The sequence below is a fragment of the Calliopsis andreniformis genome, chromosome 9 (genome assembly GCF_051401765.1).
Source record: "Calliopsis andreniformis isolate RMS-2024a chromosome 9, iyCalAndr_principal, whole genome shotgun sequence".
NCBI classification, from domain to species: Eukaryota; Metazoa; Arthropoda; class Insecta; order Hymenoptera; family Andrenidae; genus Calliopsis; species Calliopsis andreniformis.
In genome coordinates this window covers 434,581-449,974 of record NC_135070.1, presented here as the reverse complement: position 1 = coordinate 449,974, position 15,394 = coordinate 434,581, and the positions used below count along the sequence as shown (strand labels likewise).

The 15,394-nt window shown below is 28.8% G+C and overlaps 4 protein-coding genes across 5 annotated transcripts; 1 reads left to right on the top strand and 3 right to left on the bottom strand.

Annotated features, from left to right (window-relative positions):
- Positions 1-1,694: 1,694 nt before the first annotated feature.
- P53 (p53) lies at positions 1,695-3,719 on the top strand. 2 transcript variants are annotated; one of them, XM_076385014.1, is made up of 3 exons: positions 1,695-2,088; positions 2,378-2,600; positions 2,689-3,719. In XM_076385014.1, the coding sequence occupies exons 1-3, from the start codon at positions 2,003-2,005 to the stop codon at positions 3,415-3,417; spliced, it is 1,038 nt and encodes a 345-aa protein (XP_076241129.1). In that variant the 5' UTR covers positions 1,695-2,002; the 3' UTR covers positions 3,418-3,719. The 2 variants fall into 2 exon arrangements, with proteins under 2 accessions (XP_076241129.1, XP_076241130.1); XM_076385015.1 differs by having other exon boundaries at positions 1,957-2,088; positions 2,407-2,600.
- LOC143183466 (uncharacterized) lies at positions 3,580-5,887 on the bottom strand. The gene is made up of 4 exons (XM_076384996.1): positions 5,291-5,887; positions 4,996-5,215; positions 4,084-4,929; positions 3,580-4,004 (listed from the first exon to the last, which is right to left on the bottom strand). The coding sequence occupies exons 1-4, from the start codon at positions 5,545-5,547 to the stop codon at positions 3,765-3,767; spliced, it is 1,563 nt and encodes a 520-aa protein (XP_076241111.1). The 5' UTR covers positions 5,548-5,887; the 3' UTR covers positions 3,580-3,764.
- Positions 5,888-6,039: 152 nt separating this feature from the next.
- LOC143183478 (oxysterol-binding protein-related protein 11) lies at positions 6,040-7,405 on the bottom strand. The gene is made up of 2 exons (XM_076385020.1): positions 6,890-7,405; positions 6,040-6,820 (listed from the first exon to the last, which is right to left on the bottom strand). The coding sequence occupies exons 1-2, from the start codon at positions 7,122-7,124 to the stop codon at positions 6,468-6,470; spliced, it is 588 nt and encodes a 195-aa protein (XP_076241135.1). The 5' UTR covers positions 7,125-7,405; the 3' UTR covers positions 6,040-6,467.
- Positions 7,406-7,614: 209 nt separating this feature from the next.
- On the bottom strand, positions 7,615-14,308 carry Vret (vreteno). The gene is made up of 15 exons (XM_076384995.1): positions 14,138-14,308; positions 13,833-13,887; positions 13,350-13,624; positions 12,987-13,169; positions 12,786-12,918; positions 12,546-12,712; positions 11,136-12,476; positions 10,849-11,062; positions 10,607-10,771; positions 10,368-10,482; positions 10,107-10,294; positions 9,803-10,037; positions 9,562-9,728; positions 8,813-9,053; positions 7,615-8,571 (listed from the first exon to the last, which is right to left on the bottom strand). Exons 1-15 carry the CDS (start codon positions 14,188-14,190, stop codon positions 8,390-8,392), a joined length of 3,714 nt encoding a protein of 1,237 aa, XP_076241110.1. The 5' UTR covers positions 14,191-14,308; the 3' UTR covers positions 7,615-8,389.
- Positions 14,309-15,394: the final 1,086 nt, after the last annotated feature.

Below are 15,394 nucleotides of genomic sequence, written 5' to 3'. Positions count from 1 at the left end.
TGCTAATTTTTTTACAAAAATTCATAGCTCCTAAACTAGTAACAGAACGAAAATAAGCTTGTGCACGCGTATAGTAGAGTCATTGAAATACTGAATAAAAATTATTTCATTTAAGAAAAAGTTATTTTTAACTATTTATTTTCAATTTTTTTAAACAAATGTGATTTTTTTGTAATGGGAAATAAGATCCGAGACGTTAGTCTGAAAAGTGTCCGATTTCCCGTGACATGATTCGTATCCATGTACTAAACACTACACGGATTTAAACACGAATATTTTAATTTTACGTGTACACGTGTATTGAAAATAAGGATTTCTAGAATATACATATGTATATGTGTATTTCTTAAATTAAATATACAATATGTATACACTTTTGACTTATTTCAATAGCACTATACATATATATGATTCCAAATTGTTCGATTTCGCATGGAATGACCCATATGTATATGATTTTTCGAAAATGTTTTTAATATAATAATTCGATAATCGATAATATCGTTAAAATATTGCGATAACAGATCGGACTCACTGGAGTCTTCATCCCTTTTTATTTAAAATTACTGAAATGTTATTGAATTTGATTTAAATAATTAGAAATGTTGTTGATAATTCGACAGGTATATTGATAATATTATTAAAATATCGATATTGAATCTGAGTGACGAAATTTCAATTCCTTCTTATTTAATATTATTATTAGACACGTTATTAACATAATTAGAGTTATTTTTTAATTTATATTATATTAAATCATCTTTAATTATTCCAATTAGAATTGAATTATTCTTTAATTATTCAAAAAGTTGAATTAACGACATCTCAAATAATTTCAAGTTAATATCTCTAATAATAACATCAAGAAGAAATGAAGTCCCCGTCACTCGTATAAATTATCAATATTTTAACGCTATTGTTACTATATCTTTCGAATTATTAACAATAACACGTCATGACATATGCTCTAAGGACTGCACAAAAAAATTACACCTTTGCTACCCTTGATTGCACCTTCTTTACTTTTTTGAAATTCACAATAGTTTAGTCAAAATCAGCAATTAAGTGATTTCCTAAAACCGCAAGCATCACTACGCATGCGCGACAAGGCAATAGGCGGAAAATTTAAACGGTTTAAAGTTTTCATACCTAATTAAAACAGCAAATTAAGTGAATTGGCTAGAATTTTATGAATTTAATAATGTGAACTAAAAGCCTGGAATTAGCACCTCCCAAAAATATACTCTTCCCTATCTGCACCTCTATAAATATGCCAAAAGATAGTAATATAAAGTAAAGGTATAGTATAGTAAAAATTTCAAATAATTCAATTACTCTCTTATTATTATAAAATTAAGAAACTAATGTTTACACTTTCTATATTTCTATTTGAAACAATAAACTAGAGGAATGGGATTATATAACTTTTAAAGCGTATTTTTTACTCTGTATCAGTAAACTATTTCCAATTGCATGCTGAGTTACATATTTTATAACTTAAATTTATTAAAGAGGAAATATTTATATACACTTGTACCAAATAAGTAAGGAAAGTTATATTTATTCATAAAAAATTAGTTAAAAGCATTAGAAATCCATTGATTTTACAACAGTTAAGCTACATAATTAAAATAGAATCTAAATTGAAACAGAATGTTGGTATGTCAGTTATACGTTAAATAAGCGGTCCCGCTAGCCATAAATTGGCCTGATTCGCGCCTGAGCGAGTTTCTAAAATTATGTTTCTAGCAAGTCGGTATACGCTTATTTGAAATTTTGCTTATTTGAACTTTGTGTACATATGTACATATGTATTACTGTTTTATAAAGTTTTTTGAAAACGATTTAAGGCCAACCGATAGTCGACAGTTGAAAACCGTCCATAATTTGAACAAAGAATTTTCCCGCGAAGATAAATGGCGTCTCTCTGTCTGAATGTGATTTGTTTGATGTCGGTTTGTTGCATGTGTAACGTGAGCAGTAAAAAAGTATTTATAGTAGTATGACAAATACAAATAATACATTTTCAGACTCTCAAGAGTCTGCTCTTTTTGGGGATGATTTGATGGACCATATAGAGCAAGAAATGTAAGTCGTGCAATTTTATTATACATTTCTGTTCTCATCGATATTTGGGTTTTCCTTGTACCGAGAAACACATGAGTGATAAAGGTGAATTTGTACATACTGGATACTTCCCTTTAAAAAAAAAACAATATATAAACAAACATATAATGTGACTCAGCTTATTACATTCTTAATTACATTCTTAACAGTATAGGGATTTTGTTGAACATCCTTAGTAGAATGTCGATTACTTCACAGACATTGAAATAAAAATATTATTTTTATTATTTTTTTTCATTATTTTATATAGTGGGAGTAACACCATACCATTCTTAACAGGAGTAATGGAAGGTATAGGAGAAAAATATATAAATTTGTCACAACACATGTCACAAGAAACAGAAATCAAGCAAGAAGCACAGGAACAATATTTTGAAGAACCAGAAATATCCACTCCAATAAAAGAAGAATTTCCTGGTTGTTATAATTTTCAATTTTCGTTATGTAATCAGGATTCTAGCAAACATTGGGTTGTATGTATGCTATTAAACTCTTCATTTATTGCATAAAATAACAAAATAAATGTACTTTATATAATTTGATTTTTATTACGTTTTACAGTATTCTCAGGCATTGAGAAAAGTCTTCATTAATATGGAAGAAACATTGCCATTACGTTTCAAATGGGAACCTGCTGATGATGGTCTCTTTGTACGCACTGCCATGGTTTTTAGTTTAGATCAATATGCAAGTGACCCTGTCAGAAGATGCCATAATCATATGGCAATGAATAATATAAATAATCATGATATTGATCCCAGGATCATTAAACATGTTGTTAGATGTTTAGATCATTCTAGCATGTATGAAGAAAGAAATGAGCATTTGTCTGTATTAACACCTCTTCGTACACCTCAAATAGGATCACATTATGTATTAATGAATTTTAAGTTTTTATGTAAAAATAGTTGTCCATCTGGCATGAATCGCAGACCAACCGAATTAATTTTCACTTTAGAAGATAGTAAAAGAAGGGTATTAGGTAGACGAAGACTTTCTGTTAGAGTTTGCAGTTGCCCAAAAAGAGATAAAAAGAAGGAAGAGATGGAGTTGGAGGAAGAATCCCCTCTTAGTGCAAAAAAAAGGAAGCTTTGTGTACCTGTTCCGAAAAAAATGACGCCTTCATGCGATACACACGTGTTCAATGTTCAACTAAGTATAGTTGGAAAAGAAAATTACTTAGCTGTATTAAAATATGCTTATGACATTATGGCAGGCCAAGCTGCACGAACCGGCCAATTTGAATTTTTCAAGCCTTATATGGACGATATATTGCGTAAAACTCCATAATTACACAAAACTTAAGTCTTTCATATTATCATATATGCCTTAATACTTAGCAATGAATATATTTTAACGTTATCTATTTGTATATGTTACAAATTTAATAATGCATGTATCAACAATCGTATTGAACATAATATTAATTTCATAACATGAAGGTATGTTTTTTAACGCATTACATGCATTATTCTATAATGCTTATCATTTATATAAGTACACTTGCATTGACATTGTGATATTTCTATATCAATTTTTTATACTAAAGTACGATGTAATTGTTCATTTTAATTTTAATGATAATAAATAAACAATATTGTTATTTTTTTACATTAGATATGTATATGTATTATTCATCACATCTCCAACTGTTCATGTGAGTGAGATTCCAGTAATTGAATGTCCAATGTATGCAATAATAGAGCATTTGGTAATGGTGCAAGGTGTTGTGGCGATAAAGTTATGGAATCTTCAAAACTTGCGACTTTTCGCCGTATCTTTATTTCAGTACCGTTCTCTCCACAACCATGCAGACTCCATTCCCATGAGTTCTTTGCTCCTGTGACACAAGTAATCCAAGCAGTTTCCTGTTCGCACTGTATACGTGTGATTTATAGTATCAATTTTTATATTATAAAAGATTAAAATATATTGCATTAACTTTGTGAAATATACCTGAAAGAAAAAAAGATCTTCACCGTGATGCAGTATGTAAACAGCTTCTGAACCGAAGGGAAGTGGAAATGGGATTTTTACATGAATTGAATAAAAATGAATTTGCGGTATGTCATGAGATCCCCTTAAATGAGCTAATATTGCATCGTATGTCATAATATCTTTACAACCACTTTGCTTTGAAAGTGGACACGTTATTTGTATACAGAATACAGAATCTACAGAATCACCCCAAATGGATGTAGAAGGTACATTGGGCAATAAGCTAGTAGTGCTTGAGATTCTTCTATTTGATGTATTAGGTTGCAAACGATTACTAATAATAACATTATTCATATCTTTTGATAATTCTCCAGTACTTGCAGACTTAGTTCGATCATACAAACTTAAGCGCTCGTTAAGATCCAAACTGCTTATCACTGTTTCATTTGTACTTGATGTTATGTTGGACACTTTACTGATATTATCTACCGAAGCAGCTTTCTCTAATCCATTAAAAGATAATTTATTTAATAATAATTGACGCGCTTTAGGAAGTACACCACTATTTCTTACTATTTGAGACGTTGCCCTATTCTTTTTGTTTTTACCGAAAAGCCGATCTCGAAGGCTCCAACCCTGATACTGTATATTATCATGTGAATTGTCTTTTATATTAAAAATTTCTCGAAAAATTTTATGAAGTTTATCTGCGAGCAAACATCGACCTTGACCCAGTCTTATTCTACAAACTGGGCAGCGAGATGTCCTTGGTCTACAGTTAACACAGATAATATGACCGTGAACACACTGAGAAACAGGAGACATTGAGCTCTCCAAACAAACTGGACATTCTAGAGCTTGCACCTAAGTACATATAATAATTAATTCTAGTATGTATCAATTCTGGGATAAGATTTAAATTATACTTACAACTCCAGATACTGCATTTGCAAGTTTACTGGCTATATCTGGTAATGGTCCTTCTATAGCTATTCCAATTTCTTTTTGTTCTTCTTTTTCTTCATTAGTATATCTCCAGACAAATAGTTTTATATTTGATTCTTGACTATGGTGAATGAATATTGCAATTTGCCTTATTTTCAATCCTATTAAATCCTTTCCATTAATACTTAATAAACAGTCACCAGCTCTAACATACAATAAAAAATTTACTTAAATTTGTGTAATTAGGTTTATTGTTTATTATAATCTTGTTCTATCTTACCTAAGGCCAGCTGCATCAGCAAGACTTTCAGTTTCAACGTGGCTTACCCAAGGATAAAGATCCCATTTTGATTTTGATAGATGAAATCCACAAGATTTACCATTTAATTTGGCTTCTTTCACATTTTGTAGCATTATACAAATTTTCCCTATACTTGAAGAATCAATTTCTGAATACACTTCTTCTAATAAAGGTGTTCTAAAGATTTTAACACCTGCGGCTTCGGTCAATAACTCTGGCGTAGATATAATAGACATGATTTCCCTCAAAATTTTTTATTTTTCGGAACTTCTTTTATTTATTGTTAGCTAATATTTGAAACAATTGTCAGAGAAATATTCAAAATTAAACTAAAACACACAATACAATCTTTCAAAACAGGATAAAATTGTTTTTGTGCCATTTCTTACACTTTAATTTATTATTATAATTTCGTCAATAGAAGTGTGAATTCTTGATATCAAATATGTGAGAATGGCTATGATCTTTACGTGAACAACACAATGTTTGAACTGATTGAGACTATTTCTTAAGCAAAGTAAAAGTCTCCAGCTTGTTCACCTTCACCTAATTTCATGACCTTGACATTCATACTAAGACGAAGCCATCGTCATTTCTTTCTTACATTGGAAGCATCAGTCCAATTAGATAAACTGGTTTTTCGCTTAACAATAACGCTTACACGTTTATATTTTAAATTAATGTACTAACATTAATTTTGCTTGTCAGTAATGACTAATAGATGCACATAGGAATACCTTTTTTTATTAACATTTTACATGTAATGATTCGTGATACCTGTTCAATCTTAATTTAATTGAATATTGTATTATATTAATTAATATGTAATATATACATAAAATATCTTGTAATGAGTTTCATTCTTTACATAATTCAAATGTAAAGATTTTTGTCTTAGAAGATTCTACAACACAGTAGAAGCATTATTTTTAAAATTTTATAAATATTGTAATTATTTGTTTCTATCTAACGTTCACTAAGAAGGCAAACTCTCCCATATCACTGACTTGGAAGAACATACAGTTGGATTGTCAGTAAGAGGTCAAAAAGACATTCTATATGAATTAATTGAAATGCGTCTGATACGTTCAGATAATAATTAATACAAAAATTTCTATGAGTCTATGATCAATAATAACAATATATTCAGTAAAAACTACTGATATAAAATATTAAGACATTGATTTAACGTATGTAATGTAGTATGTGCAGTAGCTTTAAGAACTAATAAGTCAGGATCTAAATTTAAACTTGAATTCTCGATAGTTTGTGCCAATGCAAGATTATGCTTTTCTACTTTTCTCAATTGCTCTTGACAATTAGCAAAAGCATCTAAAACTTCCAACTTGGCAACTGGGTTTCTGTTGGAATTGGTAGAATGTTCCCTTGGAGGTAAAGGAGGATGACTACTTGCTATTGCTCTAGTATACATTTCTGTAACTGCTCGTAACTTATCAACCCACTCTTGACGTGCACGTGCATCTGTAGCTCTCAACTTTATCATATCACCTGCATCAATATACAAATGTAATTACAAACCATATAAGTTAAATTCTATTGCATAGTATATTTAAATACCTGTGGCTGAATTGACAGTAAACGTATTAGAATCTTCATCACTTGGTGCTATTACTGCTCCAGCTAAATATATTGAACACCTAGGTCGTTGATTTTTTTCTGATTCACTGAGAAAATAATGTAATTCACCAGTTTCAGGACTAAGAATAAACCAACGATATTGCCAACCTTTCATAGCATTAGTATACTTATGCAATAAACCCTCGTAAGGTTGCCTTATTTGAACGTTCATCATTTATTGTTTCTATTGTTTGGAAGCCTCGTAGTTTTAAATCGGATAGTCGCTTTATAGCAAACTGTCATCTGATTGACACATCAAGTAAGGTTAGGTAGATCTTTGTAAGTTAGGTTAGAAATTGAAATGAATAATACACAAAGTAATGGTTAACGTTTTTGATTGCTGTCATATATATACTTGTGATTCTTATCTTTCTGCTGTCTCCTAAATTTGACTTTTCTCTTAAATTTAAATCGTAGTTATTCAGTATATATGATTTGTACCTATGTAGTTAACAAGAAGTAGGTATTGTGAGTTTTGTAATATATATAATATAGATAACATTCTATACTTTACTCTCTATAAATCAGTTTAGAAAATTACTTTATACCTAGATAATAGAAAATATCTTCCTTTATTACATTTATAACTTCTTTCGCGTACAAATGTATAAATCTAAGTTCATTATACAAATAAAATATAAGAAATGATTAAATTCTTTATTTTATAAGTTTTCAATTTCTACAACTAGTATTTAGTCGAAAAAATATTACGTCAAGATATTAATATGATTGAACAAAAATAAATTTAACTGTAAAAGTAATAAATTACATATTTTTACCTCAAATTGTATAATCGTTAAATATTAAAACATCAGTACATCTGATATAAATAAGTCATAAGCTTAAGAGATTGAAAAAATGATAGCATATTCGTATACTTATTGAAGTATTATTGAATAATACTGTCTTCCCGATACATAACGACATCAAAAAACTAATATTCATAAAATGCTGTAAGTCGTTTCTAGACATTCGATTTACCACCGAAACACTCAAAGACGTAAATGACCTGAATCCCTGCTGTCTGTACAAAGTCATTATACATCAGGAAAACACTACAACATGACACATATTTTGTGTATGTTTTAAAACTTTAGCAATATCAATATGCTTTACAGTAATATCACATTTTTACTTATATTTGAAATGTCTTTATACAAAGTTTGTTTTGGTATCTTAATAACTATGGTTGAAAGGTAATCATCAAGATCTATGAAAATAAATTTTAAGTAACAGAAGTAAGAAGTAAAATACTATGCAACAAATAATCCTAGATAGTTGAATAAAGAATAAGTTTTGCTTTCTGATATTTCGTTTTTTCAGGTATAAAAATATATACTTTTAAAACACTAACTTGAACTTAGTAAAATAAAACATTTTGTTTTTTTTTCCAGAAATAAAACGCAAACTCCACAAAATACATAATACTATATCTTAAAACTACACCAAACCCTCTTCGATTAACTTAGCTTTAATCATTGGCAATTCAACACTGTATATCCCATCTTCTTCATTACTTTTAACGATTTTTACTTTAACACAGTTATTAGGAACCACTAATTCTGCAATTCTTTTATTTACTTCTGGAGAATGTAGTCCATCGCTTTGAACAGGTGCTAGATCTACATAATCATACAGTTTAATTTATAGTAAGCAATATTTCAAGAAAATGTATAACATCTTTAAAAGTAAGTACCAGTTAAAATACCTTGAAAAAGAATAAAATTTGTATGATATTCAAAAAGTGGTAAGCGTTTATATAATACCAAAGTATTGTGATTATGACTGTAATATTAGTATTTTAAGCGCTACTTTAACTTGCACTTAAGACATTCAGTATATTATAGTGGCTATTGTACTTACTAACGATTTTGCAAACACTTGCAAGTGCATTGGGTGTGATAAAATCTTTTGGCATCACTCTTATATCTTTGTGGTTAACGCTCGCAACATTTCCAAAATCAATGAAGAAAACAGTACTTGTTGTAGGAGTTTCGCTACGACAAAAACATGCCGCACGATACCATGCATTCTCAAAAAGGGCTAGGCAAAGCTCTCCTTCGCGTGGAATATAAAACTCAGTACGTTCACAGTATTCAGTCATCTGTAATAGAAATAATAAAGTAATATATGTGTAAATGGATTAATACGTATAATATTAACCTCTTCGCGTGGAACAAGTAGCTACATTTATGATGCATGACTTTTAAATTTAATTTAGAAACAAAGCAAAAGTAATAAGTAGAAATACGGAATAGCTTCCAGTTTTTTTTTTATATATATATATATATCTCTTAATCTGTTTTTAAGCATGTACATTACAAATTTCAATATCACGGAAATCTGCTTAACATATTTTGTTCGCGAAATAACGCTTAACTTTTTAAACAGTGTAAATGGGTTAACACATTCAGTGTTGATGATACCATAAGAATATCAAGAGTGGTGAACGATCTATACAGACGTGATGTTTTAAAATATCACAGGATAAGGGAGAACAAAGAAAAAGAAAGATTCTAGTGGGCAGGTCAGAACTCTTCAAAACATCTCGTACTGAACGCGTTAAAATACTATGATGATTATAATACAAATTATGTCAATATATAGATTACCGCTTTAGGCATTATGTCAAAGATATGAGTCATTAAATCATAATCTAGTGGACACATTGCATATTTGTAACCATTTGCAATAGAATATAATACAAGTACTTCTAGAATGTCACCAACTTTTCCTAAATTGGCAACAGTTAAATCGTTCATCAAGTAACACGTTTTATCTGCAACAAATTATCAATTTAATGTTTATAAATAAACGTTATTTAATATAATAATTCCCATTTTCTTGAATTACCTTCCTCGCCAGTCTTATTCCAGGTTGGTACAAGCATTTCGCTTATTATCTTATTAATGTTTTCTCCACTATGCAATTTAAGGTAAACACCATCTTTGGACGGTGTACCATCAAATGTACATATTAGAGGAACTTCTCTTCCTACTAAGTTACTAAAATAATTACTTACTTCTTTCGTCATAGGTTTATCTTGAGGAACATCTTTCAAAATGATCTTGCGTGTACAAGATCGAAGCTGTTTGAATATAATTTATAAGTGTTTTTGAATAATATATTGTTGTATGTGTATTAAACAATAACAAACCTGTTTTAGATCATCAGATAGAATCTTTAGTTTCTTTATATTTGTATTTTCTATGTTACCAAAATCAACATACGAAATTGTAATTTTCTCGTCCTGCACATTAGTAACAATTGCGCGATAATAATTGTCATCTACATATTGAGCTATTACCATTTGTCCAACAACAGGGGGTTCTTTCAAAAGTCGAGCTGACATGAAAAGACAACACGTAAATTCATCAAAAGTATCTTTGTCACTACATTATGAACTATATTTAGATACCTGTTTGAGCACATTTTGCAACATTTTGCATCACATGGTTGTAATATTCCACATCTTCATTTTCCAAAGATCGAGCAAATAAATGAATATGACTTCGGTAAGCAGTAATACATACCTAAAGTAATTATTATTGTAAAAAACTGAGAATATATTAAGATATTTGATACTGTTGCAGTACTTCTTTATTATGTTACGATAGGTAATGTTTATATTATTTCAATTGACGATAATGTTCAAACCTCAGATCCACTTTTTAATTCACCATACTGTATTCCTTTTTGTTCAGGCATTGGTACCCAAGGCTTTACAACAGCTTTTAATTTATCGTTATCTTTTGAGATTTCTATCTCAATTTCGTTTTGTCCTTTTTGTGTTACAACTTTGAATTCATAATGATCGGATGCCTACAAATTATTAGTAAAGAATGGCGAAATAACACGTAAAATGTACCTTTTATTATATAATGTGTATGAAATCTTACTTTGAATTTATATTTAGCATTGATTATTTCGCACGTTGCACCAAAAGCACAGATTTGCAAAAACTGATTAGAACATGGTACAGCTTTAGTGATTGGCATCATTCTAGCTTCATCTATTATAGCCATTTTTAAAGGAGATTCATCTGACAAAATATATCCTCTGAACCAATCTCCATCAAATCTCTGACCACAAATTATGTCTCTTACTTGTGGCCTAACAATTAAAAATTTTATGTTAATTGAAATTGGACTGCTTATATTTTTAAACACTACAATTTATTAATTACCTGTAGCTGAAATTTTCTTTTTTCATTTGTTCGCATTCCAGAGGTAATACAGATAAGAGTTTTTCAAAGCTGGTTATTGCAGAGTTTGGTAATAATGTGATACTATAAATGTTGTTATTCAATTCAGCATGTATCTCCAGAAAACCAGTTTCTCCAGCAGATACGGTATTTACTACACTTTTCAGTTTGCTCACAGAAATTGATGATTCATTGTTACTTAAAGCTTTTGTAGAAACCACAGTGTTCTTAGATTTTAAATCTTTTGGAACATTCAGTGTAGAAGTATTCAACTGATCTACTTGTGATGTCGATGCATTATTTTCACCTTCTATTTCGACATTAATTATTTTATCGGAGTCAAAGGATATCATTTTGACTGATATTATATCCTCATATTTGAGGTCTTTATATATTTTGTTTGCTTTCTCGGATAAACGAATCTTAGCAGCAAATCGTGGAATATTTTTATATTTATTAACTTCGCGGAAATCATCTGACTGTATAACTTCATCGTTACCGTAATCAATATAATGTATTGTTAAAGGGTTTAAACATGTGACTAAACCTCTATGCCACACATCTTCATACTGTACAGCATAAATATCCCCAACTACTGGTTTTACTTTCGCAGCTTTTTCTGCATCATTTTGTAAGTCAGTCATTAATTTCACAATATTTTCACTGTCTTCCACCTTTTGTATCCAATATTCACAATTTTCTTTTACAATTATTCTTACATCTGTAAATTTTGTTTTTGATAAAAATATTTGTTTAGTGAAAGCTATATCTTCTTCTATTTTCGTTACATCGTCAGCACTAAAATTTTGTCTCTTTTTAATGATATTTCCAAAACTGTCTGAGTTTCTATTATCTGCTGTATTGTCAGAACATGAATTTTGTGAATGGATACTTTCTGTATCCAATGGTTTCTTAAATGTAGAACTATTTTGTTCTTCAGTATTCTTTGACTGAATAGTATATTTACTTTCAATTTTTAAGTTATTTGCAATAACTCTATTAGATTGAAAGTTAGTTCTATCCTGTAAAGGTATAGATATTTTTTCGGTTGCTTCATTTTTCTGATATCCATTATATTGATCGGGTGTGTTAGTATGCAAGTATTTCAGTTCAGTATTTTTTGCATTATCATTATGAGTTGTTGTAGGTATATCTGTTACATCTTTATCCTTTGAAACATTTTGATTGGAAGATGCTTCTTTGTCTGTTAAATTCTTTGGTCTACGCAATGGCAATTGAATAGAAGCTGTGCTTCTTGTGGGTGTTTGATTTCCACTATTTTGCTGTGTTAAATGTATTGAATTAACAGCTGGTACTAGAGATCTAAAAACGATTAATATAATTCTTAATTAATTAATAGTACTATTACTAGCATTAAAGGAAAATACTTACGGAATTGCTTGACATTCAATTTTATGTTGTGGCCAATCAGCCATTGCGCAATTTCTACTGCAATAAAAGCTAAAACATCTTTTACAATTGAACTTCGTTAGTTTTGAACATTTCTCACATTTTCCAATTGCATTTTGTAACATATCTTTACCATACTCATATAAGCCCTATTAAATTAAGTTTTCATAAATGTATTTTTTAAAAACTTAATTAAAATACCATTAAAAGTTATTTACATACAGATACTCGTTTTTCATATACTTTACATATACGATTTTGAACTTCAGGATCCAAATCAGGAATTTCATACATTGTATAGCCTCGTCCAAGAGAAACATGTCTTTTACCATCTTGTGTAATGGTTAATTGACCTCTAAAATATGTTTGAAGTTACAAGTATGTACTTAAAACATATGTTTAATATAAATTTGTATGCAATACCTTGTCCACAATGTATTTGTATTTGAATAGTTTTCATTTTCATATGGATTAAATGTATGTGGATCAGTAGGATATGGATATAACAAATCATCATTAGCTGTACATGTATACTTTGGAAATCCAACATTTGGTTCGATATTTTTAAAAATATCTAAAAGTTTTCCTCGTCCATTTGTTTGTACACTACATATAATTTAAATATGTATGATTACAATTAAAGGATCACAAATTAATATATCAGTTTTGTTCATTGATATAAATATAAAATATCTCATTTATTTTAAATTTACTTCAATTTCGTAATATTATTTTGATTATTTATTAATATTATCAAACAATAACATATATTTAATGTCAACTTACATTGTTTTATCTATTGATTCAATATTGCTTACAATATTATTTTCACCTTGTTCTACATTATTAGGAACATATGCTTTAGATACATAGATATTTTTGAATACTTTTGGTTTGGCATATGACACTTTTAGATATAATGGTGATACATTATGCAAATCTCTGATAGCATTATCTGCTTGATCACTTTTACTATAGGTAATAAATGCCCATGAAGAATTGGGGCGATAAAAGTGTCCAATGACATTTCCGTAATGATTAAAAATTTGCAGTAGTCCAAGCTTAAAGATTAAAATTATTTTTCTAATTAAATAACAGCCGTAAAATTATATTTGTCTCTAAATTTAACAGATTAAATGTAAAAGTAAAACTATATACCATAGTATTTTTAAATTTAATGCAAATTAATATTTATAACTATAATGATTGTAAGTAGATGCAGAATGCTAATAATTACTTTTATAGATGATTATCTACAGCTGTACATACCTCATTTAATTCCACAGGTAAATCATTCACATATAGTGTGAATTCTTCAGTGGTACTATATTCAAACAAAAATTAGTTATGCACATACACCCAAAGAGTAAGCTAATATATATATATATATAAATTATATTGAATATATATATATATATATATATATATATAAATTATATAAATTATATAAATTATATTGAATTTATTCAATCTAACACATGAAATTTAAAAAACCATAATTCATATATCATTCGAACAAACTTCAAAAAATAAATTTTATAAAAAATTATTTAATAAAAATATTCTGAACTCACCTCCTGTACGCTAATCCCTCTTCTGTTAGCTCATTGGATTTACAATGTGCCATTGTTTATTTTATTGTTGATACTGATAAACTATAATGACTTATAAAAATTTATACGTTTATATATTTTTTATATAAAAGGAAAATATGTATAAATTGAAGAAAAATCGAAGTTTGTTGAAATTCAAAACGTCTTAAAACGTTGTACTTTGCAAAACAAGATCGAGTAAGGCTACTAAACTACCGGCGTTTTAACTGGTAATCATGTAACGTAACACGCACATTTCACCGAACTGGCCGAACAGAAAGTGTTGACATTTGCTTTAACGGATAAGCAAGGCGGGTACATAAGAATGACTTTCAAGGAACGAAAAGGATGCCAGAAAAACAGATAGTATCCTAATTAAAAACAAAAAATTACGAACGTTTTGTAAAGGACAAATAACATTCTATAGGGTACTATGTCAATTTGATTAAGAAAGAATGTAAAGGCATCCATACAGAACATATTTTATTATAGGTAAAAATAACGAACGTTGATTATGATATTTTAAAATACCGTTGTTAGTTTGTTAGTTACTCTATCAAATTTAGGATTAGTGTGATCTTTTAACTTTCCTTAAATGTGACAGCATAAACACTTTTGTGTTTTTGATTCTTGAACTTTACTTGTATATGTATGTATTTGATATGTTTTTACTCCTATAGTTAAATTCAATCGAAGAAATATAGTAAATATTGTGCGTAATACAGTACTTTGGCAATAAACTTAACGCCTTTTCTACTACTTCTTTTAGAATTACAATAAATATGTTTTTTATTTATTCTAACAATTATATGCACCAAGTCAGAGAAACTTACGTAAAGATGGAATTGTTATGTATAAGCTCGCCGTTATTTTCCGTGAAATTATTTTCTTATTTTCTTCAATAGCTAATCGCGATAACTATGGAATGAATAAAAATTGAACGATAAAATAATTTAATTAAATTAATTACAATATTTTAGGAATTATAAAAAGCTCTCATAACGTAATTATTTTAAAAAAGTTAACGTTAAGTACCTCTTTAAAAAAAAGTACATCAGTAATTAACAAATATGTATTATGTTTTAGAGGTGAAATTTAAAAACGTTTGCGGAATCTTGCTTATATTACACTTATTAGATTAATTAGATTTATCAACTATATTAGTTGATTTATTAACTTCTCTACATATACATATATGTTTTTTGTAGTCCTGCAATAACTTATACTTTTACCTTTAAT